This window comes from Aaosphaeria arxii, assembly GCF_010015735.1.
Source record: "Aaosphaeria arxii CBS 175.79 unplaced genomic scaffold BU24scaffold_15, whole genome shotgun sequence".
Taxonomy (NCBI): domain Eukaryota; kingdom Fungi; phylum Ascomycota; class Dothideomycetes; order Pleosporales; genus Aaosphaeria; species Aaosphaeria arxii.
In genome coordinates, this window is record NW_022983488.1 from 177,738 (window position 1) to 198,362 (window position 20,625).

At 50.6% G+C, this 20,625-nt stretch overlaps 8 protein-coding genes across 8 annotated transcripts; 6 read left to right on the top strand and 2 right to left on the bottom strand.

The window, feature by feature from the left end:
* Positions 1-17: 17 nt before the first annotated feature.
* Positions 18-2,122, top strand: BU24DRAFT_497543 (uncharacterized protein; the record flags this gene model as incomplete). The annotated part of the gene is made up of 5 exons (XM_033534278.1): positions 18-108; positions 213-861; positions 994-1,531; positions 1,602-1,915; positions 1,971-2,122. Exons 2-5 carry the CDS (start codon positions 312-314, stop codon positions 2,120-2,122), a joined length of 1,554 nt encoding a protein of 517 aa, XP_033377304.1. The 5' UTR covers positions 18-108; positions 213-311.
* Positions 2,123-3,010: 888 nt separating this feature from the next.
* On the top strand, positions 3,011-4,526 carry BU24DRAFT_468374 (aldehyde dehydrogenase; the record flags this gene model as incomplete). The annotated part of the gene is made up of 3 exons (XM_033532519.1): positions 3,011-3,415; positions 3,475-3,947; positions 4,007-4,526. 3 exons carry the CDS (start codon positions 3,011-3,013, stop codon positions 4,524-4,526), a joined length of 1,398 nt encoding a protein of 465 aa, XP_033377305.1.
* Positions 4,527-4,553: 27 nt separating this feature from the next.
* Positions 4,554-5,997, bottom strand: BU24DRAFT_88891 (uncharacterized protein). Its single transcript, XM_033534751.1, has 2 exons — positions 5,623-5,997; positions 4,554-5,568 (listed from the first exon to the last, which is right to left on the bottom strand). Exons 1-2 carry the CDS (start codon positions 5,791-5,793, stop codon positions 4,582-4,584), a joined length of 1,158 nt encoding a protein of 385 aa, XP_033377306.1. The 5' UTR covers positions 5,794-5,997; the 3' UTR covers positions 4,554-4,581.
* A 1,108-nt stretch (positions 5,998-7,105) lies between these two features.
* Positions 7,106-9,890, top strand: BU24DRAFT_88898 (PAB-dependent poly(A)-specific ribonuclease subunit PAN3). Its single transcript, XM_033534752.1, has 5 exons — positions 7,106-7,393; positions 7,459-7,515; positions 7,566-7,763; positions 7,819-7,919; positions 7,967-9,890. Exons 1-5 carry the CDS (start codon positions 7,321-7,323, stop codon positions 9,557-9,559), a joined length of 2,022 nt encoding a protein of 673 aa, XP_033377307.1. The 5' UTR covers positions 7,106-7,320; the 3' UTR covers positions 9,560-9,890.
* Positions 9,891-10,137: 247 nt separating this feature from the next.
* BU24DRAFT_428939 (Carbohydrate/purine kinase) lies at positions 10,138-11,963 on the top strand. The gene is made up of 3 exons (XM_033529604.1): positions 10,138-10,409; positions 10,494-11,444; positions 11,518-11,963. Exons 1-3 carry the CDS (start codon positions 10,342-10,344, stop codon positions 11,555-11,557), a joined length of 1,059 nt encoding a protein of 352 aa, XP_033377308.1. The 5' UTR covers positions 10,138-10,341; the 3' UTR covers positions 11,558-11,963.
* A 171-nt stretch (positions 11,964-12,134) lies between these two features.
* On the bottom strand, positions 12,135-13,203 carry BU24DRAFT_380958 (uncharacterized protein; the record flags this gene model as incomplete). Its single annotated transcript, XM_033524731.1, has 1 exon — positions 12,135-13,203. A coding segment is annotated over exon 1 (924 nt), but the record flags the coding sequence as incomplete, so codon positions are not given.
* A 556-nt stretch (positions 13,204-13,759) lies between these two features.
* On the top strand, positions 13,760-16,806 carry BU24DRAFT_88956 (uncharacterized protein). The gene is made up of 6 exons (XM_033534754.1): positions 13,760-13,903; positions 13,966-14,049; positions 14,121-14,247; positions 14,309-14,480; positions 14,529-15,125; positions 15,174-16,806. Exons 1-6 carry the CDS (start codon positions 13,875-13,877, stop codon positions 16,685-16,687), a joined length of 2,523 nt encoding a protein of 840 aa, XP_033377310.1. The 5' UTR covers positions 13,760-13,874; the 3' UTR covers positions 16,688-16,806.
* A 2,507-nt stretch (positions 16,807-19,313) lies between these two features.
* BU24DRAFT_468380 (terpenoid synthase) lies at positions 19,314-20,602 on the top strand (the record flags this gene model as incomplete). Its single annotated transcript, XM_033532520.1, has 4 exons — positions 19,314-19,492; positions 19,547-19,689; positions 19,745-20,211; positions 20,279-20,602. 4 exons carry the CDS (start codon positions 19,314-19,316, stop codon positions 20,600-20,602), a joined length of 1,113 nt encoding a protein of 370 aa, XP_033377311.1.
* Positions 20,603-20,625: the final 23 nt, after the last annotated feature.

Sequence of the window (20,625 nt, forward strand, 5' to 3'; positions counted from 1 at the left end):
TACATCCACCCCGTGCCACCCCATGCGAGATTGCCTTCAAGATGAAATAGAATTGTTAGTCGAGAAGCGAAACTGAACAAGCATTTTAACGCCTGGGTTTTTATAAAGGTGAGTGGCTGTCTCATTTGCTTGTTAAAGTTCTCGTGAAGCGGCTTTCCATCCATCGTTCGTACTTCTTCATGCAGTCTTGCCTTCTTCGCTAATTCTTGAAGCTGTCCCTGAGGTTCCTCTTGCAGTCCTGTCAATTAACTCAGCCAAAAGAGTTCTACTAGCCATCGGAGTTCGCCAATCGTTTCACGGCCTCTGCCAGCATGAACACTGGAGCGTGGTTGCTGGCAGCAGCTGAATTCCTGCTCCTGGGAGACGTCATCTGGGGACTTGAACTCGATTTTCACCCCTCTTACCGGAATTTTAACCCTTGTCCGCCGGAAGGATGCATTGCTTCGGCCCGCGATACCGACAAGGTATCGGCACGAAACGTGAACTGGACGGGCTTTTATTGTGACGATGAAATGGTCGTCAATCCCACGTATTTCTACCCCGAGGAGCAGTGGAGCCATTTTAATGCAGATGCCGCATGGGTAGATGTCATAAGAGTCTACAAGGATTTCGATAGGATTGAAGGAGTCGACTTCAGTCAGTCAATCCAAAAAACACTACGTATTGCTGGAGGGAATACTAGATGCGGTGATATTTCACGGAGGTCAAACTGCGAGGTCGAAATAGCATGCGAATATGGCATGGAATCTGAAGATTCAGGTCCTGCAGCACCGTTGATTTGGAATTCGCTGGTTTACATTCACACGATCCATGAAGAATATCACGACCTTCTCTTGCAGATAGCAACAATTATTACTCCTAGTAAGTTGAGACTATGCATTGGATAGGTTTGGACGGATCTCATGAGGCAGAGGTTCACAATCGTCTTGCTGCATACATCAGATACTCATTGCCTCTGTTTTGCCTTAGACTGACTTTATTTTGCGGTTGTAGTGCTACGAGAGCTAGAGTACCAGATGGCTCCAATCACACCAGAAAAAGACACAACTTGGAAATCATGTCTCACTGATCTTTTAACCCTTGGAACCATTTCATCTTCTGGCCCTTTTTTGAATTCCATACTCCGGACAAAGTCATACTTCAGACAAAAGGCGAACGAGGGTTCCTCCATGAATGAAACTACCAAAGATACAACCATGGGTCTAGTTCGACACAGTACGGCCATTGCCATGCATTTACTTTCTGATGACAGAAGGGGAGAGGGCATGTGGGGACCGGAAAGTCAGGATTCATTCTATGCATACATGGGGAGCGCCGTCTGGGGTTGGTCCAACGCTACAGCATTCGCGCTCTCTGCGCTGTTCAATGGCGGGGACAAGAACATTGATCTTCTTTGGGACACAATATCTGGCGGGAAACTTGTATGGGGCCAGGTAGATCGGGATAAGCCACAGTTCAGGATAATGGACGTAGTGGAGCTTGCGGCGAATATCTTGAAGTCTACATTCGCTATAGCAATCCCCGAGCTGTGGTATGTTAACAATCATCCCCCTGGTTCACTTCGTCTCGAGTTTTATTTCTGACGACAATATGAAACGTAGGAAAGTGACAAAGTCCCACGTTTTTGTGGTCGATTCAGGTTTTGGATGCGATGATAACAAGCCGCCTAACGACTACCTGACGGAAGAGGCTATCTCCATCGCGGGCGTTTGCCATGAGGAAAAGATGTACTATCTGGCGCAGCCCAAAGGTAATAGCAAGTCCGGGAAGTTTTCACCACCAAAAGGCATCAAATCACTCGATGGAGAGGCATTCGGGAGTGTAACAAAGGAAGACTTGGTCAAGGGCGCTGTTCGCACCTATCTTAAGAATGGTGGAGTGAACGGAGGTGGATTGCCAGATCTGACCAACGACGGTACAAGTTTCCATTTCTTTGAACTCAGTGCTTCTTTCTGACTTATTACATCCAGAAACTATCAACGACCTACTCAATGTCGACATTACAACTCCGGGGTACATCCGCATTCCGGTCTGCAGTGCTGCTGATGCACTCCAATCCTGGCGTACCAAAGGTTCAGACACTGCTGAAAATTACCCTTGTAACGTTCCTGCAGGGAAATGATAAATTTAGTTTATATGGCTACGCTATGTTTGACCCGACGTGTACTCTCTAATTTCTCATCATCTAGGTGAATCATCGTCTAAGGATAGAACATACAGTGCGTCGGCCACAGTAGACGACCGCCGCCACATTCCGTAACATTAAGCACGATGGCACCACTAAGTAGACGGTTCAGGTCATTGAGAAAAACCAAAGATATAACACAAGTGTGCCGGGAGTTGCACCTTTGAAGTTGAGACACGAAAAATAGTGGCAACATCACTTCAGGGTTCTTGCCAAGATGGCATTGATATTATCAATCATACACTTAATGGTACGGTCCAAGCGACAGAATAGCTATTTCAAGGGAACGGTAAGTGCAATAAAAACGTTCACCAACAGAAGGTTAAGCAGAGTATGTTTGGATTGTAGGTAAACAGTAGTTTATATGTATGAAAGCATTCTCATTCAATCAATACTAATTGCAAGTGGAGCTTTACTATTAGAGCAAGGGAAGATGTAATGCAATGTTTATTCTACGAGGGATACGAGGGAGCTTTTCCACATCCATAGATTCAACTATGGTCGTTGCACTCGGACTCGGTGTCCGCAGTCCGAAAAGTTGCGCACAATTGAGCACGAGTAGGACTTGCGGTGCCGCACCTTGACCCCATTCCATAGTTAGCAACAGTCACAGTTCCCAAGTCTATTTGGTGAACATGAATTATCGTTATTGTGGGCTTTAGTCGGTACTTTCTAAGCTATGTAGATCTAGTACGAGAATACTTGATATGAATTCTATAAGAGCAGATATTTCCGAGCCACGTCTGCATCATCTTCCTTTCCATGTTTTATAAGTCGAGACACTCTAATATACTAATAAATCATCTATCTACTCTACAACGCACTATGTCACTAGAGACCATCCGCACCATATCGCCTGTAACAGGCGAAGTCCTCCTAGAACAGCCAGGAACAACACTCGAACAAGCCCGAAAAATTACAAAACGTTCAAAAGAAGCCTTCGCACAATGGAAATCAACCGACCTCGCAACGCGAAAGTCTATTGTCTCCGCAGGCCTATCACTGATACAGAAGCGCAAGGAAGAGCTTGGCCGTGAACTGAGCTCTCAAATGGGGCGGCCGATCGCATACAGTGCGAAGGAAATCGAGACGATGCAGAAACGAGCAGACTACCTCCTCGAAATCGCAGACGAGGCGCTCAAGCCTATCCCTGGAAAAGAAGAATCTGGGTTCAAGAGATGTGTCAAGAAAGAGCCCGTCGGACCTGTACTCATAGTGTTTGCATGGAATGTGAGTGTTTCGAGAGATCGGTGATTTATTTACGACGCATGCTGAACAAGGCTATTTAGTTTCCCTACTTGATACTGGTCAACTCTCTCATTCCCGCTCTTCTTTCTGGGAACAGCGTTATCATCAAGCCCTCGCCCCAAACGCCTTTGGTCGGCACGAGGATCGTGGAGATCTTCACCGAAGCTGGCTTTCCCCAAAATGTACTACAGGTTATCCAGACTGGTGACCCCAACATGCTGGAACAACTCGTCAAGCTTCCTAAGATCCAACAAGTCACATTTACTGGGTCCACGGCCGTCGGCATCAAGCTCCGCGAAGCCACAGCGGGACGCATCATTCCCCTAGGACTTGAGCTGGGTGGCAATGACCCGGCATACGTTCGGCAGGACGTATATGTAAAATATGTTGCCGCTCAGCTTGTAGATGGTGCTGTTTTCAATACAGGACAGAGCTGCTGTTCGATTGAAAGGGTGTACGTCCACGATAGTGTACACGATGAGCTAGTGCAAGAGATGCAGAACGAGCTATCTATGTAAGTTTCTAACCACCAAAATACAAATACTGACGACTATGTACTAACTTCAATTTCAGTTACAAAGTTGGTGACCCATTCGACCAAACCACCACCGTAGGCCCAGCCATCTCCGCCGCAGCCGTCAAGTCAATCAAAGCACAAATCGACGACGCACTATCCAAAGGCGCCCTTGATGCCACACCCGCGAACCCAACATTCCAGAACCTCCCTCTCAAAGGCTCCTTCATTGCCCCTCGCATCCTAACAAACGCTAACCACACCATGGCCGTCATGCGCGACGAAACCTTCGGCCCCGTGATCCCTGTCTGCAAAGTGTCCTCTGATGAGGAAGCTATCGCGCTCATGAACGACAGCGACTACGGTCTCACTGCCAGCGTGTGGACGAAGGACATCTCCAGGGGTGAGGAGATCATCGACAAGTTGGAGGCGGGCACTGTGTTTTTGAATCGTGCGGATTACCCGAATCCGGATCTTGCGTGGACGGGATGGAAGAATAGCGGGCTGGGATGTACGTTGGGGCCGAAGGGGTTTGACGCTTTTTACAAGTTGAAGAGTTGGCATGTTAAGATGGTTTAGAGGTAGTTTGGTCGACATTTAGAATAGAAGATTTTGATTGTGTTACCTGGTAGATCTACCAACCCTTCAGTGGTAACCAGGTGTCAATGACTACATCGTTCTCATCTACTACGTAATACACATAGACTGCGGCTGCGGTAATACAAGAGTGCTGAACCCACAGCCACACCCTGTCACCAACCTTGAACGTCTCGTCTACGCGCTCGTCTCCTTTCGTGCACCCCAGTATGCCATGTTCCTGTGAAACGCGTACGACATCCCAGTTAGGCCGGTCCGTGACCTTTCCAGATCCGGGGAATGCGCTGGTCTCTCTAGCGAGCACGATGACACCTGCATTGATCAGAGCTTCATTGCGCTCCGGATAGATGCTAACGACTTCAGCAACAATACGGACAGCTTGGCTATCAATGGGTGTGACTCCTGTCGAGACTTGCTGAAGATCATTCGTAGGGAAGTTGCCCGCGTGTAGCTCGAGCGAGATATTCTTTGGGATAGCAGCGCGTAGTGTGTTCACAACGTGAGCAGTCGGGGTAGCACCAATGGAGACTTCGAGAGGCTTCTCTGGAGGCAGAAGCGAGGCTGCCTGAAGAACGCTATCGATTTCTGTTTGCAGCATTGCTCTCGTATCGGCCTCATTGCGACACCCGTATGAGTGATTTGCGTGGCAGTAGAACCCTTTCAGATTCACCCTTGGCGATGCTTCAACCTTCTTCACGAGGTCTTGTAAGCGGGTAGAATCCGCAGTAAGACCGGCTCGACGCGCTCCCACATCGATCTTAATGTACACATCCCAGCTTGACTTGTTTGAGGAGTCAAGGAGTAGAAGCTGCTGGTCATTATCCAAAAGCAAATCGATCTTGATCTGCTCGGAAAGAACTTGAAGCCGTGGAAGCACGCCTTTGAAGATTGGCATACCGAAGATGCATTCATCTAGGAGACCTTCTTTGACCAGGGGAAGTGATCCAGCGATTTCTGGAACGGTGGAGCAGACTACCTTGCGGTATTTTCCACCTTTCAGCATCATGCGTGTCACTTCGATACTCTGGATTCCACATTAGTTACGAGATCATTAGACGAAGCTTGATACAAGGCTCACTTTAAGTGTTTTGGTATGAGGACGGAAACCAATACCGAGCTTATCAACATCATCATGGAGTCTTCGAATGTTTGCGTCAAGGACCGGTTTCTTGATGACAAGTGAGGGTGTAGGCAGCTCCGATGCTGGACGACCAATGTATGATTGATGATGCTCGAGGGAATGATCCATGATAAATGATTGAAGATGTAATACTGAAAATCAAAATCAATCCAGGCAACGAAATATTTCTGTAGATAGCGGAGTTGATGATCATTGTCATGATGGAGATATATCGCGCATTCAAGTAAGTTGCTCCGTCACGCTAGCGGCCCACCCTTTAGCCGTCGTTTTCCATAGATGACACAGGTGGTAAGCCATGACATGGAGTTCGATTCAAACAAAAGTGAGTGGCATCATCGGAAATATAGATTATAAGTTTTGGACCCTACTTGCAGTAACATTGAGGGCTATGTTAACAAGACATGACGTTGTTGCTGATGTTCTCCTGTGCTAACAAATACATACACACAACTCGAGCTATGATTGGCTATTGTCACAAGCTTACATAACAGATGTGCCTGTTTCGAGTAATATGTGGTTAATTATAACTCAAATGGAATCCGTATATCAACAACTTACTGTTAGTAAGATGGACTGGATCATCAGATGATGGAGCTACCAGATAGACAAGTAGACATCAACTCCACAACAGCAGCTTTACACAATCTGACGCCAAAGCACTCCTCACTGTCTCTGTACCGGCTATTACTAAGCCATGCAAACGAAACAAACAAGGACGAATTAGGTCTAGGGCGGAATGGCAGGACAGGGCAGGGATACGCGGGCGAAGCACCAGCCGTTTGGTTTGGTAGGACAAGCGGACTCTCACACACTCCAACGTCCAACTTCGCAGCTCTCTTACCTCTCCAATCTTCACCTTTTGGAAAGAATTGCAACCGTCTGCCGATGGAGACGTTGCTTCAGTCATTATTGGAAGAAGGACCAGTCGCGGGGCGGTGCCCACCATCAGCCTGCGATATCTGAGGTATGTACGCTCAACGCTCGCTCATGCCCGCTTTCCCTCCCCCCCTCAGGTTCCAAGCTTCCCGCTCCGCTATCGCGAACTCGGTCCCGCTGCTCGTAATCGGTGCTCATGCCTGGCACCCTGTTGAATGGTAGCCTCGATCAGATGCAGCAATGTCTAACAACCCGCCAGAAGCGCATTGCCAAAACAAACTACAACTCGAGGAAGCACATCACACTGTCAGCCAGCCGCAGAGTGCTGAGAACAAAGCCTCATCCCGCTCTACCACCACCACCAAACTGACTTCCCTACCTTCCACGCCTACCAAACCACCCAATTCCCATACACATGCGAGTACTAGTTCTGGGTCAAGCGCCTTCATCATCGATCGCAATCCTGAGTTGACGTGGTCCTCTGGGGACTCGCTCCCCGCCCCGAGCTCCTCCCAGAAACAACATAGAACACCTAGAAGATCTAAACCGCAGAAGGGACAACCCAAATGGAGTAAGGGAGCTGCATCGTCGGATGATACAGGCTCGGATCGCAAGTCGTCAATATCGAATTCCCCGAAAACATCGTCTTCGCCTGCGCCTCAGCAATCCCCGCGCTCGAACTGGCCCTCGAACCGTCGAGAGCGTTCTCAGTCCAACCTTGCCCCAAATAACCCTACAGGGGCGCAAAAGAATCGCTTGATGGCAGCAAACTTTGGGAACTCTTCGGGAGATTCGCGACGGGGAGTAGCGTCTCCTCGGCCAAAGGGTCGCGGTATGATGCCCCTCCGATTCCTATATTGTTCGTTGACACAGGATTAACGTTTGATACTGCAGAAGCCAAGAACACCCCATGCCGAAATGTCACCATCTACGGCCATTGTCGATATGAAAATAGTAAGTGGCGCGACCAAGCACGTTGGGGACTCAGACTAACATCCTACCAGCGTGTCCATATATTCACGATGTGAATCAAAATATAAAACAAAACGAAAACGCGAAAAAGAGGTTCAATGTCGACTCACCATCATTTACACCTCTTCAACCCAACACTAACGGTTCTCTAACTCCCTCTTCCCGAAGTGTTGCCATCTCTCCGAAAGCTGCTAATGCCGCCATATTCACCCCAAAGTCTCAGAGATCAAGTAGGTTTTACCCAATCAAAGACTTTGTTCATATATTGACTCGAAATTCTTGCAGCTACGAGCACTCCAAGCCTTCACAGTAAAGAGCCAGTGGAATGGCATCCGCCTCAAGACTTTGCGGAGTTTGTTCCAGGGCAAGGTTTTGAGACCCAAATGGTACGTACGCTGTTTCTCTAGAGAGCTGTCTAGCCTAACTTATCCAGGTTGATCCAAACGCATCTGCACAAACACTTGGTTTTGACCCCTTCAGTACACAAAGCCTTACCCAGTCTCTAGCCGGAACCACTCACCAAGCGCCCCCCATCAATCCGTATGCCCAGGACCCGTCCGGGCTCCAAGGGGCATCGTACTTTCAGAATGCCAATGCATTCCAAACTTCACCTGCATACCATTTATATTGGCCTGTAGGACCACAGCCTACGAACCTGCTTGGCTATCAACGCACGGCGCACGACTTCTTCATTCCGGATGCACTTCGTGAGGAACTGCAGAAGAAGTCGGAGGTAGCTCGCCAGATTCTTACCAATTCGTCACTGCCTGCCATCGAACAATATCATTCTTTAGTGTGCTTGGACACTGCACATAATAAGAATCAAACTCTATTTGGATATCCAAGCTGGGTCTACAAGGCTGCATCTAGCAAAGATGGTAATTCGTACACTCTTCGACGCCTGGAGAATTTCCGACTTACCAATGAGAACGCGATCAGGTCGGTGCAAGCTTGGAAGCGAGTGTTCAATGGAAGTGTTGTAACCATTCATGACGCATTCACCACAAGGGCTTTCGGCGACAGTTCGCTCATCTTTGTCACCGACTACCATCCGGGCTCGAAATCCCTGGCCGAAGAGCACTTCAAAACGCAGCCTATAGCGAGTCGCTTCCATGGAGCAAGACAGCCGACTACCAACCACGTCCACGAGCAAGTACTATGGGGGTACCTCGTGCAACTTGCCTCAGCTTTGAAGGCCATTCATAGTGTAGGACTAGCGGCGCGGCTTATCACCCCATCCAAAGTCCTTCTCACCAGTAAGAACCGTGTTCGTCTGAATGCGTGCGCCATCCTGGATGTTGTGCAATTTGATAACGCTCGACCACTTCCCGAGCTCCAAGCCGACGATCTGATGCAGCTCGGACGTCTTATTCTTTGTATCGCAAACAGCAGTTCAACTGCACACTTGAACATGCAGAAGTCTATGGAGCACATTACCCGCAATTACACAACGCGTCTCAAGGAGTGCATTCAGTGGCTTCTCAGTCCTCCACCAACTCCTGGCGCCCCTACATCGCCCACTGGAGGCGTGCCGTTACCTAAAGAGATCGATAGCTTCTTGACCGGAATATGCGATCAATTCTGCTCTGTCTTTGATAGCACGCTTCATGCCGAAGACACACTTTTCAACACGCTGGGTCGTGAATTGGAGTCATCTCGACTTGTCCGGCTCCTTGTCAAGCTCAACTTCATCAATGAGCGGCCCGAGTTGGATGCATCCATACCCATACCCAGCGGAAGCACCACAAACCCATCCGCATCTTGGGCGGAAACCGGCGAACGATACTACTTGAAGCTGTTCCGTGACTACGTATTCCACCAGGTTGACCAGAGCGGACGTCCAGTTATGAACTTGGCGCATGTACTCGACTGCCTAAACAAACTTGATGCCGGTAGTGAGGAGAAGATAGCTTTGATCAGCCGAGATGAACAAAATGTACTGGTTGTTAGCTACCGCGAGCTGAAGCGAGGAGTTGAATCAGCTTTCCAGGACCTGATCAAAGCAGGACGAGGTGGTACCCGATAAGAGTGTACATGCTCGTCGAAATAGATACGGCATAGAGAGGGCTTTGGCTGTTATATTGATACAAGTCGGGTCCCGGTAGCGCTGTTTGTGCACAGTAAGCCTGTGCAACGCTTGGATATTTTTATTTGCATTGATTTACCAGGGGAGTGGAGACAGTGGAAGCAACAATGACGGGGGAATGTGGGAAATATTGGGCAGTAAATTATGAATAACCCTCCAATTGAAAACACACTTTACACTTCATCTATATCCAAGTTCCTTGTTGAGTGGAAATACCTAACGTCTATGCAAAAACCGACAACCTTCGTTCAGAACTCAACAGTGTTTTGATATATTCACCATTCCATCTGTTCCTAGGTAAAACCTTTGGCAGGCTACATAAGGATATCGGTCCATTGGTAGAGTTAGTCAGGAAAACATCGCATGATATGGGGTGAGAGGGCACGAGGTCAGACCCTTCAACGTCATACTAAGCCAATGGACTTCGACCATTCCATACATATAAGCAATTGATACTCCTGAAGGCCTTCAAAAGATCTTCAATCATGGCAACAATACGACCTTTTTCAACATGCATGAGGAGCTCGATGCTCCAATCGGGGTTGCGTCGCTTGCATTCGCCGTCGACCTGTCCGATTGGGGTAAAGACAACAAGTGCCCCTCGATTTTTCGGGTGCCCCACATCGCGACCATCAAGATTATTATCGACTACAACTACCAGCAACTCCCCATCCCCAGCTCTGTTACTCCTTTCACACCAATCACAACGACGCACATACACAATGGCTGCCAAAGGAAACCTCGAACTTCTCCTCCTTGAGAACCCTCTGCTGGACATCCAGGGTGTCGGGTAAGTCAATTCAATCGCCGTCCCTCCTCAAATTCCTGAAGACGTAAGATGTGGGGTGAAATGCAACTGACTAGAGCTCTACAGTGATGAGAAGCTCCTCGAGAAGTACGGCCTGAAGGCCAACGATGCCATTCTCGCCGAAGAGAAGCATCTCGGCATCTTCGAGGACCTCATCCAGAACTACGACGCAAAGCTCATCGCTGGAGGAGCCGCCCAGAACACCGCCCGCGGTGCTCAGTACATCCTCGCCCCCAACTCCACCGTCTACCTTGGATGCATCGGCAAGGACAAGTACGGACAGACCCTCGAGGACATCTGCGCTAAGGCAGGCGTCCGCACCGAGTACCGCTACGACGAGAAGACCCCCACCGGCCGCTGCGGTGTCGTCATCACCGGCCACAACAGGAGCTTGTGCACCGACCTCGCGGCCGCCAACCTCTACAACATCGACCACTTGAAGCAGCCCGAGATCTGGAAGCTCGTCGAGAACGCCAAGTTCTTCTACGTCGGCGGATTCCACTTGACCGTCTGCGTGCCCGCCATCCTCGCCCTCGCCGAGGAGGCCGCCGCTAAGAACAAGCCCTTCATCCTCAACCTCTCCGCACCCTTCATCCCTCAATTCTTCAAGGACCCTCTCGACCAGGTCCTCCCCTACGTCGACATCCTCATCGCCAACGAGACCGAAGCGGCCGCGTACGCCGAGTCCCACGGCCTCGCCACCAAGGACGTCAAGGAGATCGCCAAATCCATCGCCAGCCTCCCCAAGAAGAACACCCAGGCTCCCCGCACCGTCATCTTCACCCAGGGCACCGACCCCACCATCGCCGTCGTCGCCGGCAAGGACGGCGCCGAGCCAACCGTCAAGGAGCAGGCCGTCCACGCCATCGACGCCTCCAAGATCAACGACACCAACGGTGCGGGCGACGCCTTCGCAGGCGGCTTCGTCGCCGGTATCGTCCAGGGCAAGAGCCTCGAGACCGCTATCGATATGGGACAGTGGCTTGCTAGGCTTAGCATCCAGGAGTTGGGTCCTTCGTACGTTGAATCCCATCCCTCAATCCCATCCCCATATTCATCATTTCGTTCACGACTAACTGGAAGCAAACAGGTACCCTCAACCCGTCCAGACCTACTCCCTCAGCAACTAAATACCCAATCCCTAAATGAAAAGGGGAAGAAAAGTTTTAACAAAAGAGAGAGCGTAAAACGCTCGTTTCGTATTTTCAACAATCTACGAGGATGACGGGAGAGCCGTGGAGGGGACTGGACTGGACTGGACAGCCCTAGGATCTCACGTTCAAGCATAGGGGAGAAAATTGGGTGTTTCTGGCGCTTTTTTCTTTGGGTGGATGGCATGGAATAAAGGAGTGCCCATGTTTCAACAATTACTGGCAATCTCCCCCTCTCGAAAGGGGGAGAGAAGATGATTATATCACGACGACGACGGACTTCGGAAGGAAGTATTCAACAAACGAGGGATAGAGGAATGCAAATGACAGAATAAAGGCTTGAATAAAGTACCTAGATATCAAATCAAAAACGATGAATTGATACTTCATGATGCGCTGTGCTATGCTACGCTGTGCTATGCTTTCTTTTTATTTCGTTGTCATATCATCGTGATATCGTTGTCTTTTCTAAATCCTCAAAACGTGACTTCATGTACGATTGTCTGTCTGGCAGTAGATCAGGGTCTACCTAGACGACGCCCCGTCCTCTCACCGTGCCCCTCCCTCTGCCCCTCGCAGTCCGCACGGCATGCGGCACGAACTGCAAGGAAGACATACTGGACGTGAGGCCGTCCATTGGGTCCGCAGTGTCGTCGTCTTTCTTCATCGGCTTCGCGGGCACAGCTTTCAAGACTTCGGGCGACTTGGCGACCGATTTCGACACGCCTCTCCCGCGGCCTCTCCCCCGGCCGAACTGGGATTGCCGTGGGGGATGCGTGAACCCACCTCTGCCATGCAGTCTGACAGGCGCGCGGGGCGACGTAGGCGGAGACAACGGCGACGACGACCCATCTGAGGAACCACCATCTTCCTCGTCCTCGTCATGGCTACCAATAGTACTAATCTCCATATCATCCCTCGCCGTACTCGCCGACGACGTCATCGTGCTCGACCTCCTCCTGTGCCCATTCCCCTCTTTCGACGGCCTCAGCAGACTCCACCGCCTATCAATCCCGTCCTTCACGACGAAGAAGTCGTAGTTCTTCGGGAACCCATGCTTGTCGATACAATGGAGTCTTCGCTTCGCGGGTGTCGAGCATAGACGGTCGCACTCGGGGACTAGGCATGCGTACACTTTGTCGCCCCGGTCTTTCCGCGCCGCGGTGATGGGGTCGTGGTGTTCGGTTATGTGGAGGTCGAGGAAGTGGGGGGAAGGGTGGTTGGTGTGGCAGGTCGAGCAGCGGTTCGTGTGGGTTTGGTGGTAGTGCGTTTCGTAGGCGGAGTAGGAGGGGAAGGTAAGGGGCGGGTGAGGCGGGAGTGTGCATTTCATTGCTGTGGAGTTTGTCGTTGCTGTTGTTGCGTTTGAGGAATTGGTGGTGAGGTGCACGATCTTGACGTCGGGGGTTGGTTCGCGGGAGTGGGGTGAGTCTGGAGAGTCTGAGGGTGCGAAGGAGGCTGAGCGTGAGCGCTTGTGTCCCATTGTGATATTTTATATATCTGTTTTTCTCTTCTCGTGGTTGTGGTGGGAGGATATAGGTGTAGCGGTGAGATGAAAGAGAAGCAGTAGTACCTGTGAACTTGGGTAGAGTGCTTCTTCTAGAGCTGTGCAACGGTTGAACTCTGAGATTATTACGATTATTGAGGTATTCGGAGGGAATTCGTTTGTGTCCAATCTGGATCCTGTCTCATAATGGTGTTTGTCGTATGTCTTCAATCATGGTGGTTGTTCAAGTTGATTGTTCACTAGGTGGTCGTTACTTGGTGAGTGATGAAGTGTCGAAGCTCTACCAATTTGGGAAATGTAGGGTCCAATGTCGTACTAATGCCTAAAGCGGTAAGGACCAAATAAACTTCCCTTCCCACGGATCTTTCCTTTCTCCACCCGCGAGTCCAACCGTCCATCCACCAGTCCAAGTCCAGTTCACGGTCCACCGTTAGGCTTTCCTCTGTCTCTCTCAAGAGTCAAGACTCACATCACTTCTTCCCCACCAACATCCAAATCCACTTTCACATCCACATCAACCACCCGCCGAGCAAGCCGCTCGCTCACATACAAACCGCCGTAAGACGACGTCGTCTTGCGTGCTGTTTGCTTACCCGCAATCGCCGCTCCCGCTCCTCCTCCCCCCTCCGTCTACAATCCTGCTTGTCCTCTTCCCAGGGCATAAATCAACATCCATGGATCACACGAGCCACTGCGCCCTACCATTGCCCTGTGCCTTCGTCTGACCTCCCGGCCGACCGTGGGGTCACACCTATGAAATACAGAAAGCCATAAGCCCATAACATCAGAGGCATGGCCACCGACATGAACCAACTCGCTGCGTACGATGCTTTCCTCCTCGGCCGATAAGGGAAATGACATGATCCGCTAACTATGCGCGCAGGCGGGCGCAGGCGATAGAGCGCACCATCTCTTCGCTTGCCGACCGTAAAGCTTCCGGCACTCAATTCGCAACCGCATTACAGCAGTAAGACCTCATGCCGCTGTCGGCACTTGCTCCGCAATCTCAGTCAACCGGAACTAACAGTGTCGTGCCAGGTACCGCGACCTCTGCGAACTGATCCTATATGCCGATTTCGAATACGCCTCTGCCAATGGCATCGAAACTCAATTGTGGAATGCACACATTACCGCCAATACTGCTTTTCGGAGCCAGCTCAAATCTGTGCGTCGTACACAACCGTCGCATATCTTTTGCGGATATCTAATGATTTTTGGTGATACAGGCCCGGCGCGACGCCAAAGAACGCCCCGTCGAGTTCAGGAAACTGAAGAAGGACTACCTGGGCTTCATCAAGACTAGTCAGCGATTCTACCGCCAGCATATTTTGAAACTAGATGCCCAGTCCGGCGGGATCCAGGAATTGCGCAAGGTCGCGGAGAAATGGAAGGAAGATGGTGTGTAATATAAATTCGGGATGGGTGCCGTTGCTAATCGTTCTCTAGCTTCCAAGATTGCCTCCCTCAAACGTATCCCGACATCTCTGCGGGCCAAGGTCTTCCAATCATGCCACCAGACGCTCATTCAGCTCGGTGACCTTTCCCGTTACCGCGCCATGGAACTGGACGACAAGGAACGCAATTGGGGTCCAGCCAAAGGATATTATGATCTGGCTGCAGAGATCGACCCAGACAATGGGCAATCATACAACCAACTCGCCGTCATGGCGCGCGAAGACAACGACTATTTTCGACTTATATATTATCTATACCGATCGCTTGCATGCAAGACACCGCACCCTCACGCGAAGAAGAATCTCGAGCTTGGATTTAAGAAGATTCTCGCCGCCTGGTCCAAAGGAGAATCCATCAGCCCTAAATCACAAGATGCGAACATGGCTGGTGGAGCGTTGGTCCTATGGTTTTGTCGATTGCATAGCAGATGCTACAAAGGGGAGGAATTCACCCTCCATGACGAATTAGAAAGCGAGGTGCTTAGCAAATTGGCCATTGACCTCAAGGAACGGCCATTGGACCCTATATTGCAGAAGATTATTCTTACAAATATTGCCGCCGAATATTTTACCACCGTACAGATGCAGGGTACGTAACTCGTTGGATGATTTTTTGGATACCTCTAACCTTCTATAGTTTCGAGCTCGCTGGATAATGTTGTGCAGACCTATTTCTTCTTCTTGCGTCTTAACGTGAAGACGTTCTTCACACTTCTACAGATATTACAACCAGAACTAGAGCGTCTTTCGGAAGGAGAGGATGTGACTCAAAACGGCGACCGTACACCCCAGCTATCTGACAAGGTCACCGCCGTGGCACGCCGAGTACTTCCTGGCCTCCGCCTATATAGCACTTGGTTTACCGCCTACTGGCACATTCTAGATGCGAAGATCGCCGAAGCTAACACTCTCTCCCCTGTGGAAGTTCAAGAGTTGTGGAAGGCTTACGCTGCTACGCTTACACTTCTTGCATCCAGTTTTCCCGTTGGCGAACTTCCTACGGATGAATACTTGCTTGAAGAGGACGTTGAGACGATTGGATTCCAGCCGTTGGTGTCTCGCACTACGAAACGTTGGTTCAATGAGGATGGACTCAAGAGAAAAGTAACGGACAAGGAACGGAGCCACCCTAACATTGAGATGTTGATGCGCGTTCGGGATCTACTGATCGATGGTCTCGAGCTGACCCAGGACGAGAAGGTGCCGCTGGATTTGGATGGTTTCCGTTTCATCTATCGCGAAGCTGGCCTGCCATCCGAGCTCCTGGCTAGCCCCAACAATCGTGCTGATGGCTCTCCAGTCCTCCCTGCTGAGCCAATGGAGATTCCACTATTCCCGCAGGAGGGTCCGGCCGAGGAGAGCCACAAGACCCCAAGTGTTGCGGCGGCTTCCGAATCTGCCTCCACCACTGTTGCAAAGGATGCTGTCATGAACCGAATGGTAGATGACCTGCTTGGACCGGACGACGGTTTAGATCCTCTCCCTGAGGAAGACGAAAATATGCCTCCAACTCCACCAGAGCAGACCTTTGAGGACACCGCAAAGATCACGAGTACTACGTATGGCCTTGGATCTATCACCATCAGCGACCTCGTCAGCTCAGTACAGAACTACAAGCCAACTGCCACCTCTCCTGCTCTCGGGACCCCTTTGGCTGCTATGCCAATGAACAGAGTTGCTTCGTCCTCGTCGTTCCGTCAGCCAGCGGCCTTGCCATCTTTACCGGACGGCAGGAATAATGGATCGTCTATATGGAACCGAAACGGACCGGCGTCTCCATTACTTGGGCACGAGCTAATGGCACATGGCTCGCCGATGAACGGAACGATGGCGCACTCACCTGGGCATGCCCGTGGCGATTCAGAGAATTCTAATGATTGGAATGGACTTCCTATTGCCGGTACTCCTGCTCATCGTCTTTCTAGTGGGCTCGGGAGCGGTGCTGCATGGGGCAATCCCTCGTCGTCACCCCATGGTCCTGTTTACGGAAACAACAACCTCAATGTGAATGGATACAACCAGTACCCGCAAGCAACTTATACCGACATCAACATGGGCAGCCCATCCCTCTTTGGCAAGTACAGCAGCTGGAACCCAGACTTGGGGCAGAGCTCTTACTATCGTACTCCTCCCAATGGGCAAGGTGGTTGATTCTTCTGTCGATCAGCCGTTGAAGGCTGTGACAAGTATCTTTGAATTCCTGGTCATTGACAAATAAACCCGATATGTTCTACTTGGCAATCCTGCCACCCAATCATGCAACCCGTACATTCGACTTGACGGTCGCATTTACCGTGCATGATAGAGCTGGTATGGCCAGCCAAGAGCCGTCGTTGTCGTCAACGCACTATAGTTGTCCACATCTAGGACATACTCTGTGCGTCGTTGATGTGGCTTTACAAGGATGTGGGAAGATGGGAAGGTATTTCAGCCGTCTTACTGTTGGCCACTTATCTGCTCTGCGGTTTGCTCTTATACGTCACCATTGGACCTGAGGGTTCTATCATCTCTCCAAGAAGAAGAACGCCAATGTCTGAGTATATGATTGATTATGCGAAGAGGAGGACAGCAGACTACCACCAAGCGGCAGTCTCTATCCACCTTATTGCATCCCGATCAACATTTCAACCCCAAGTGTCCAATCAAGGATGCCAGTGCGTTTGCCCCCATAGTCAAGGGAGCTTTAGTGCCTCTAGTGACGATGCAGAATGGAGAGCGTGGAGGAGTGTGCGTTTTAGATTGCTTTTAACATTTCTTATATCTTATCTGTCTTTCATTATTATAGTTACAATGGACCCTCTTTTCGTAATTCGACCGATTCCCATGAGTGAACTTCGTCTATTTCTCCGTAGTAACGCCCATCATGTATTACGTATCCTATGACACTGACCCACGCAACACTTTCGTGTATGTTGAAGCTGTTCACGTTTTAATGGTTTTCATTGTAGTCAGAATTGCTCTCTGCGTCATAGTAATTACTAGGAACCCCATGCACGCAGCCTCGAGAAACCCATGTCCGAGGCTCGTGAAACTCAACCAAAACATCCTTGTAATTCTTTCTTCCTCAAAACAAAACATACCATAGAAAAAGCTCGAATTAAATGAAAGCATACCCCTACAACCAATCAACACACAATTCCCGGGAAAACAATACAGCTTGACGCACACACTGCTGTCCCGTCACACTATGAAGACGAGGTATCCCAGGGAGATCGATGATGGCGCGCTATCTTTATCAATTCACCATTACCATTCCCGCGGTCCCCCCGGTCCCCCCGTCCCCCCGTCCCCCCGTCCCGATTCGGCACGGCGTGTGGCTGTCAGATTGGCGAAACCTTTACGATCCGTCCAACGGCGGCGCTGACCGACCAGCCAGGCAGCAGCAGCAGCCACGACCCGCCTAATCGGGACGAGCTGTAGTCGGCGAAGTTCGTAGTTGGTGCGGTTGTGTAACTTCCATCTTAATTGATCTGCAAAAGCAAAGAAAAGTAACTACCCAGCTGCCAGGTAAGGACGAAAGGGAAGGTACATCACGTGCGAATCTGACGTTCGTCGAGTATCCCTGTCCATAGGAGGAAGAAGGAAAGAAAGGGCGTCAGGCTTACGCCAATCATCGATCTATCGTCATTGGTTTCTCGACCACAGCGTGTGAAAGGTAAGGTGTAAGCGCATTGTGGCGCTTTCTTGGTAAGGTTAACCTCTTTGCGGAGTGTGTGTGCGTCTTACTGCGGCGTGGGCGTGATTCGGTTTTTGGGATTTGACCACGCGGACGACGAGGACGAACGATGTTGCGAGGTACGATGTAGGATGTTCGTTCGAAGGATGACTGGATGGTGGATGGATGTCTCGTGCGGCGGCGCGTGAACGACATAGCCTTTTTCTGAGGTAAGTTCAGAACGCAGGTGAACTCACATCTAGGGTTCGCATAGCTGCGGCGTGGTTGGGCGTGAGGGCTGAGATGGTAGAGAGAGAGGTTGTGTGGCGCAGGTGGGATTATATCGATACTGGGATTACATGTCCTCTATCTGTATACGCGGTACCTGACTGGCTGCTGTGAAAATAAAAAGGATTTCCTATTCCTCACGGAGTACGGATTTTGAGGGCGTGTGGCTTGGAGGTTGGTTGGAGAGGCGTAGGTTTTGTTGGCGGTGACAGGTGTATGGCATGTTTAAGCTTTCTTGTTTTGCTTTTGAGGACGACGGCGATGTGATCATTCTGATCGCAACCCTTTGCGACCGAGCTTAACCGCAACAGGGCTGTCGAGCATGAGAGCTAACTACTCTCGATGTTTGAGTTTCGAATTGCTCCGCCGTGGGCCATTTTCCCTTTCATCTTGGTGGGTATGGGCGTAGAGGACATGGACATGGATATGCTCGAGCATGTCAAGTCAGGGCCATTCCAGCGCCGCCCCAGTATTCGCATCATTGCCCCGGATGATACCTAGGGCACTGTAACACCGCGTATCTATCTCTGGCCCCAGAGGTCAGAGGGACAGTCGGCTACGCTCGGTGGGGTGAAAACGCCCCGAGTTGCTGTAAGAAGTCTTGAAGTGAGTGAATGATACATAGGTATGAGGGGATCCCTTACTATATGAAATCACTTGGTGGTGACTCTCACTTGAAATTTCTCGACCATTGTGCATCCGTCCATTGTGCAAGTTCTTTTCGGCTACCCAGACTGGTTTATAGTAACTATGATTTTACACTCACCCGTCGTTGGAAACCAGCCCAGTTGGGATTTGGGGTTGCTTGAGTCAAATTGTACTACCACGCTCGAGATGAAGGCCAGCAATGCCCATGATACCCGGTCGGAGGCAATTCGCGATACGCTTTTGCTGTCGCTCAAGGGGCAGATGATTCGAATTCCGAATCTGAAGCCACTGTTTCGTCACTGGCCTACCCAGACGAGTCCCCATGTTGATCGACTACGAGGGGATGTGAAGGACTGGCTCAATGAGTGAGAGATTGCCGCCGTTGCATTAGTTTGTGCACATTGCTAATTGTTCGTTAGTATTTTACCTCCAAGCAAGATCCTCAAAGCACTGCAGGCGTCGGATTTTGGGTTGTTTGGCGCGACGTGGTGGCCCTTCGCCGACTTTGAGCAATTGAAGATCGTGACGTTTTTTGCCATCTGGCTCTTCATCTGGGACGACGGTAAGCCCTCTCCAAAGCCTCACGCTATCTTGCCGAGATGTTAATATGGTTACAGAGATCGACCACAGTGATGGCGCAATGTGGGACGACCACCACGCTGCGCAGCTTTACCGCGAAGAGACCCTCGCATACATCCGCTTCTCCCTGGGCCTCTCCAACCTCGACCCAGAACCGTCGAACGAGATCATTCTAACATTCGACACCATAGGTTCCGCCGTCCGCAAGGCCTACTCGCCCGAGAAATGCCACATGTTCTACGAGGAACTCCGCTTCTACATCGAAAACACCAAGCAGGAAGAGGCCTTCCGAATCGCGGGCGCCATCCCCACCATCGAGGAGTACTGGCGTTACCGCCTCGGCAGCAGTGCTGTCTACTCGTGTCTCGCGCTCAACGAGTTCAGCTGGAGCGGCATGGACCTCCCCGTCGAATTCTACTCCGACGAGGACGTCCGGACGATGTTCCGCTACACGAATGTCCTCGTCGTGGCGGTCAACGACTTGCTCTCGGTCAAGAAGGAAATTGTATGTCTCCTCTCGTTTTCCCCTTCACCGTGATCGATCTATCTGGACTAACCAAGTGGATCTGTAGAAGCGAAACGCAATTGACAGCCTGATCCCGATCCTAGTGTCACAGTTCGGCGACAGCAGCGCCGGCAGCTGCGGCGACGACATTCAGATCGCCGTCGATGAAGTAGTGACCATTATCGACGAATCAATCAAGAACATGGACCACGTCGCCGAGTCCCTGACCTCCAAGTACGAGCATGCGGACGAGGAGACGAGGGTCCAGGTGCGGAGGTTCGTAGACGGATGCAAGGCTTACACTACCGGGAACCTGACTTGGAGTCTCGAGACGGATAGATATGGTGTTAAAAACTCGAGGGTCGGGGAAGAGGTCGTCATTGTGCTTTGAGAGGCATAGACGAGAAGAGAGAT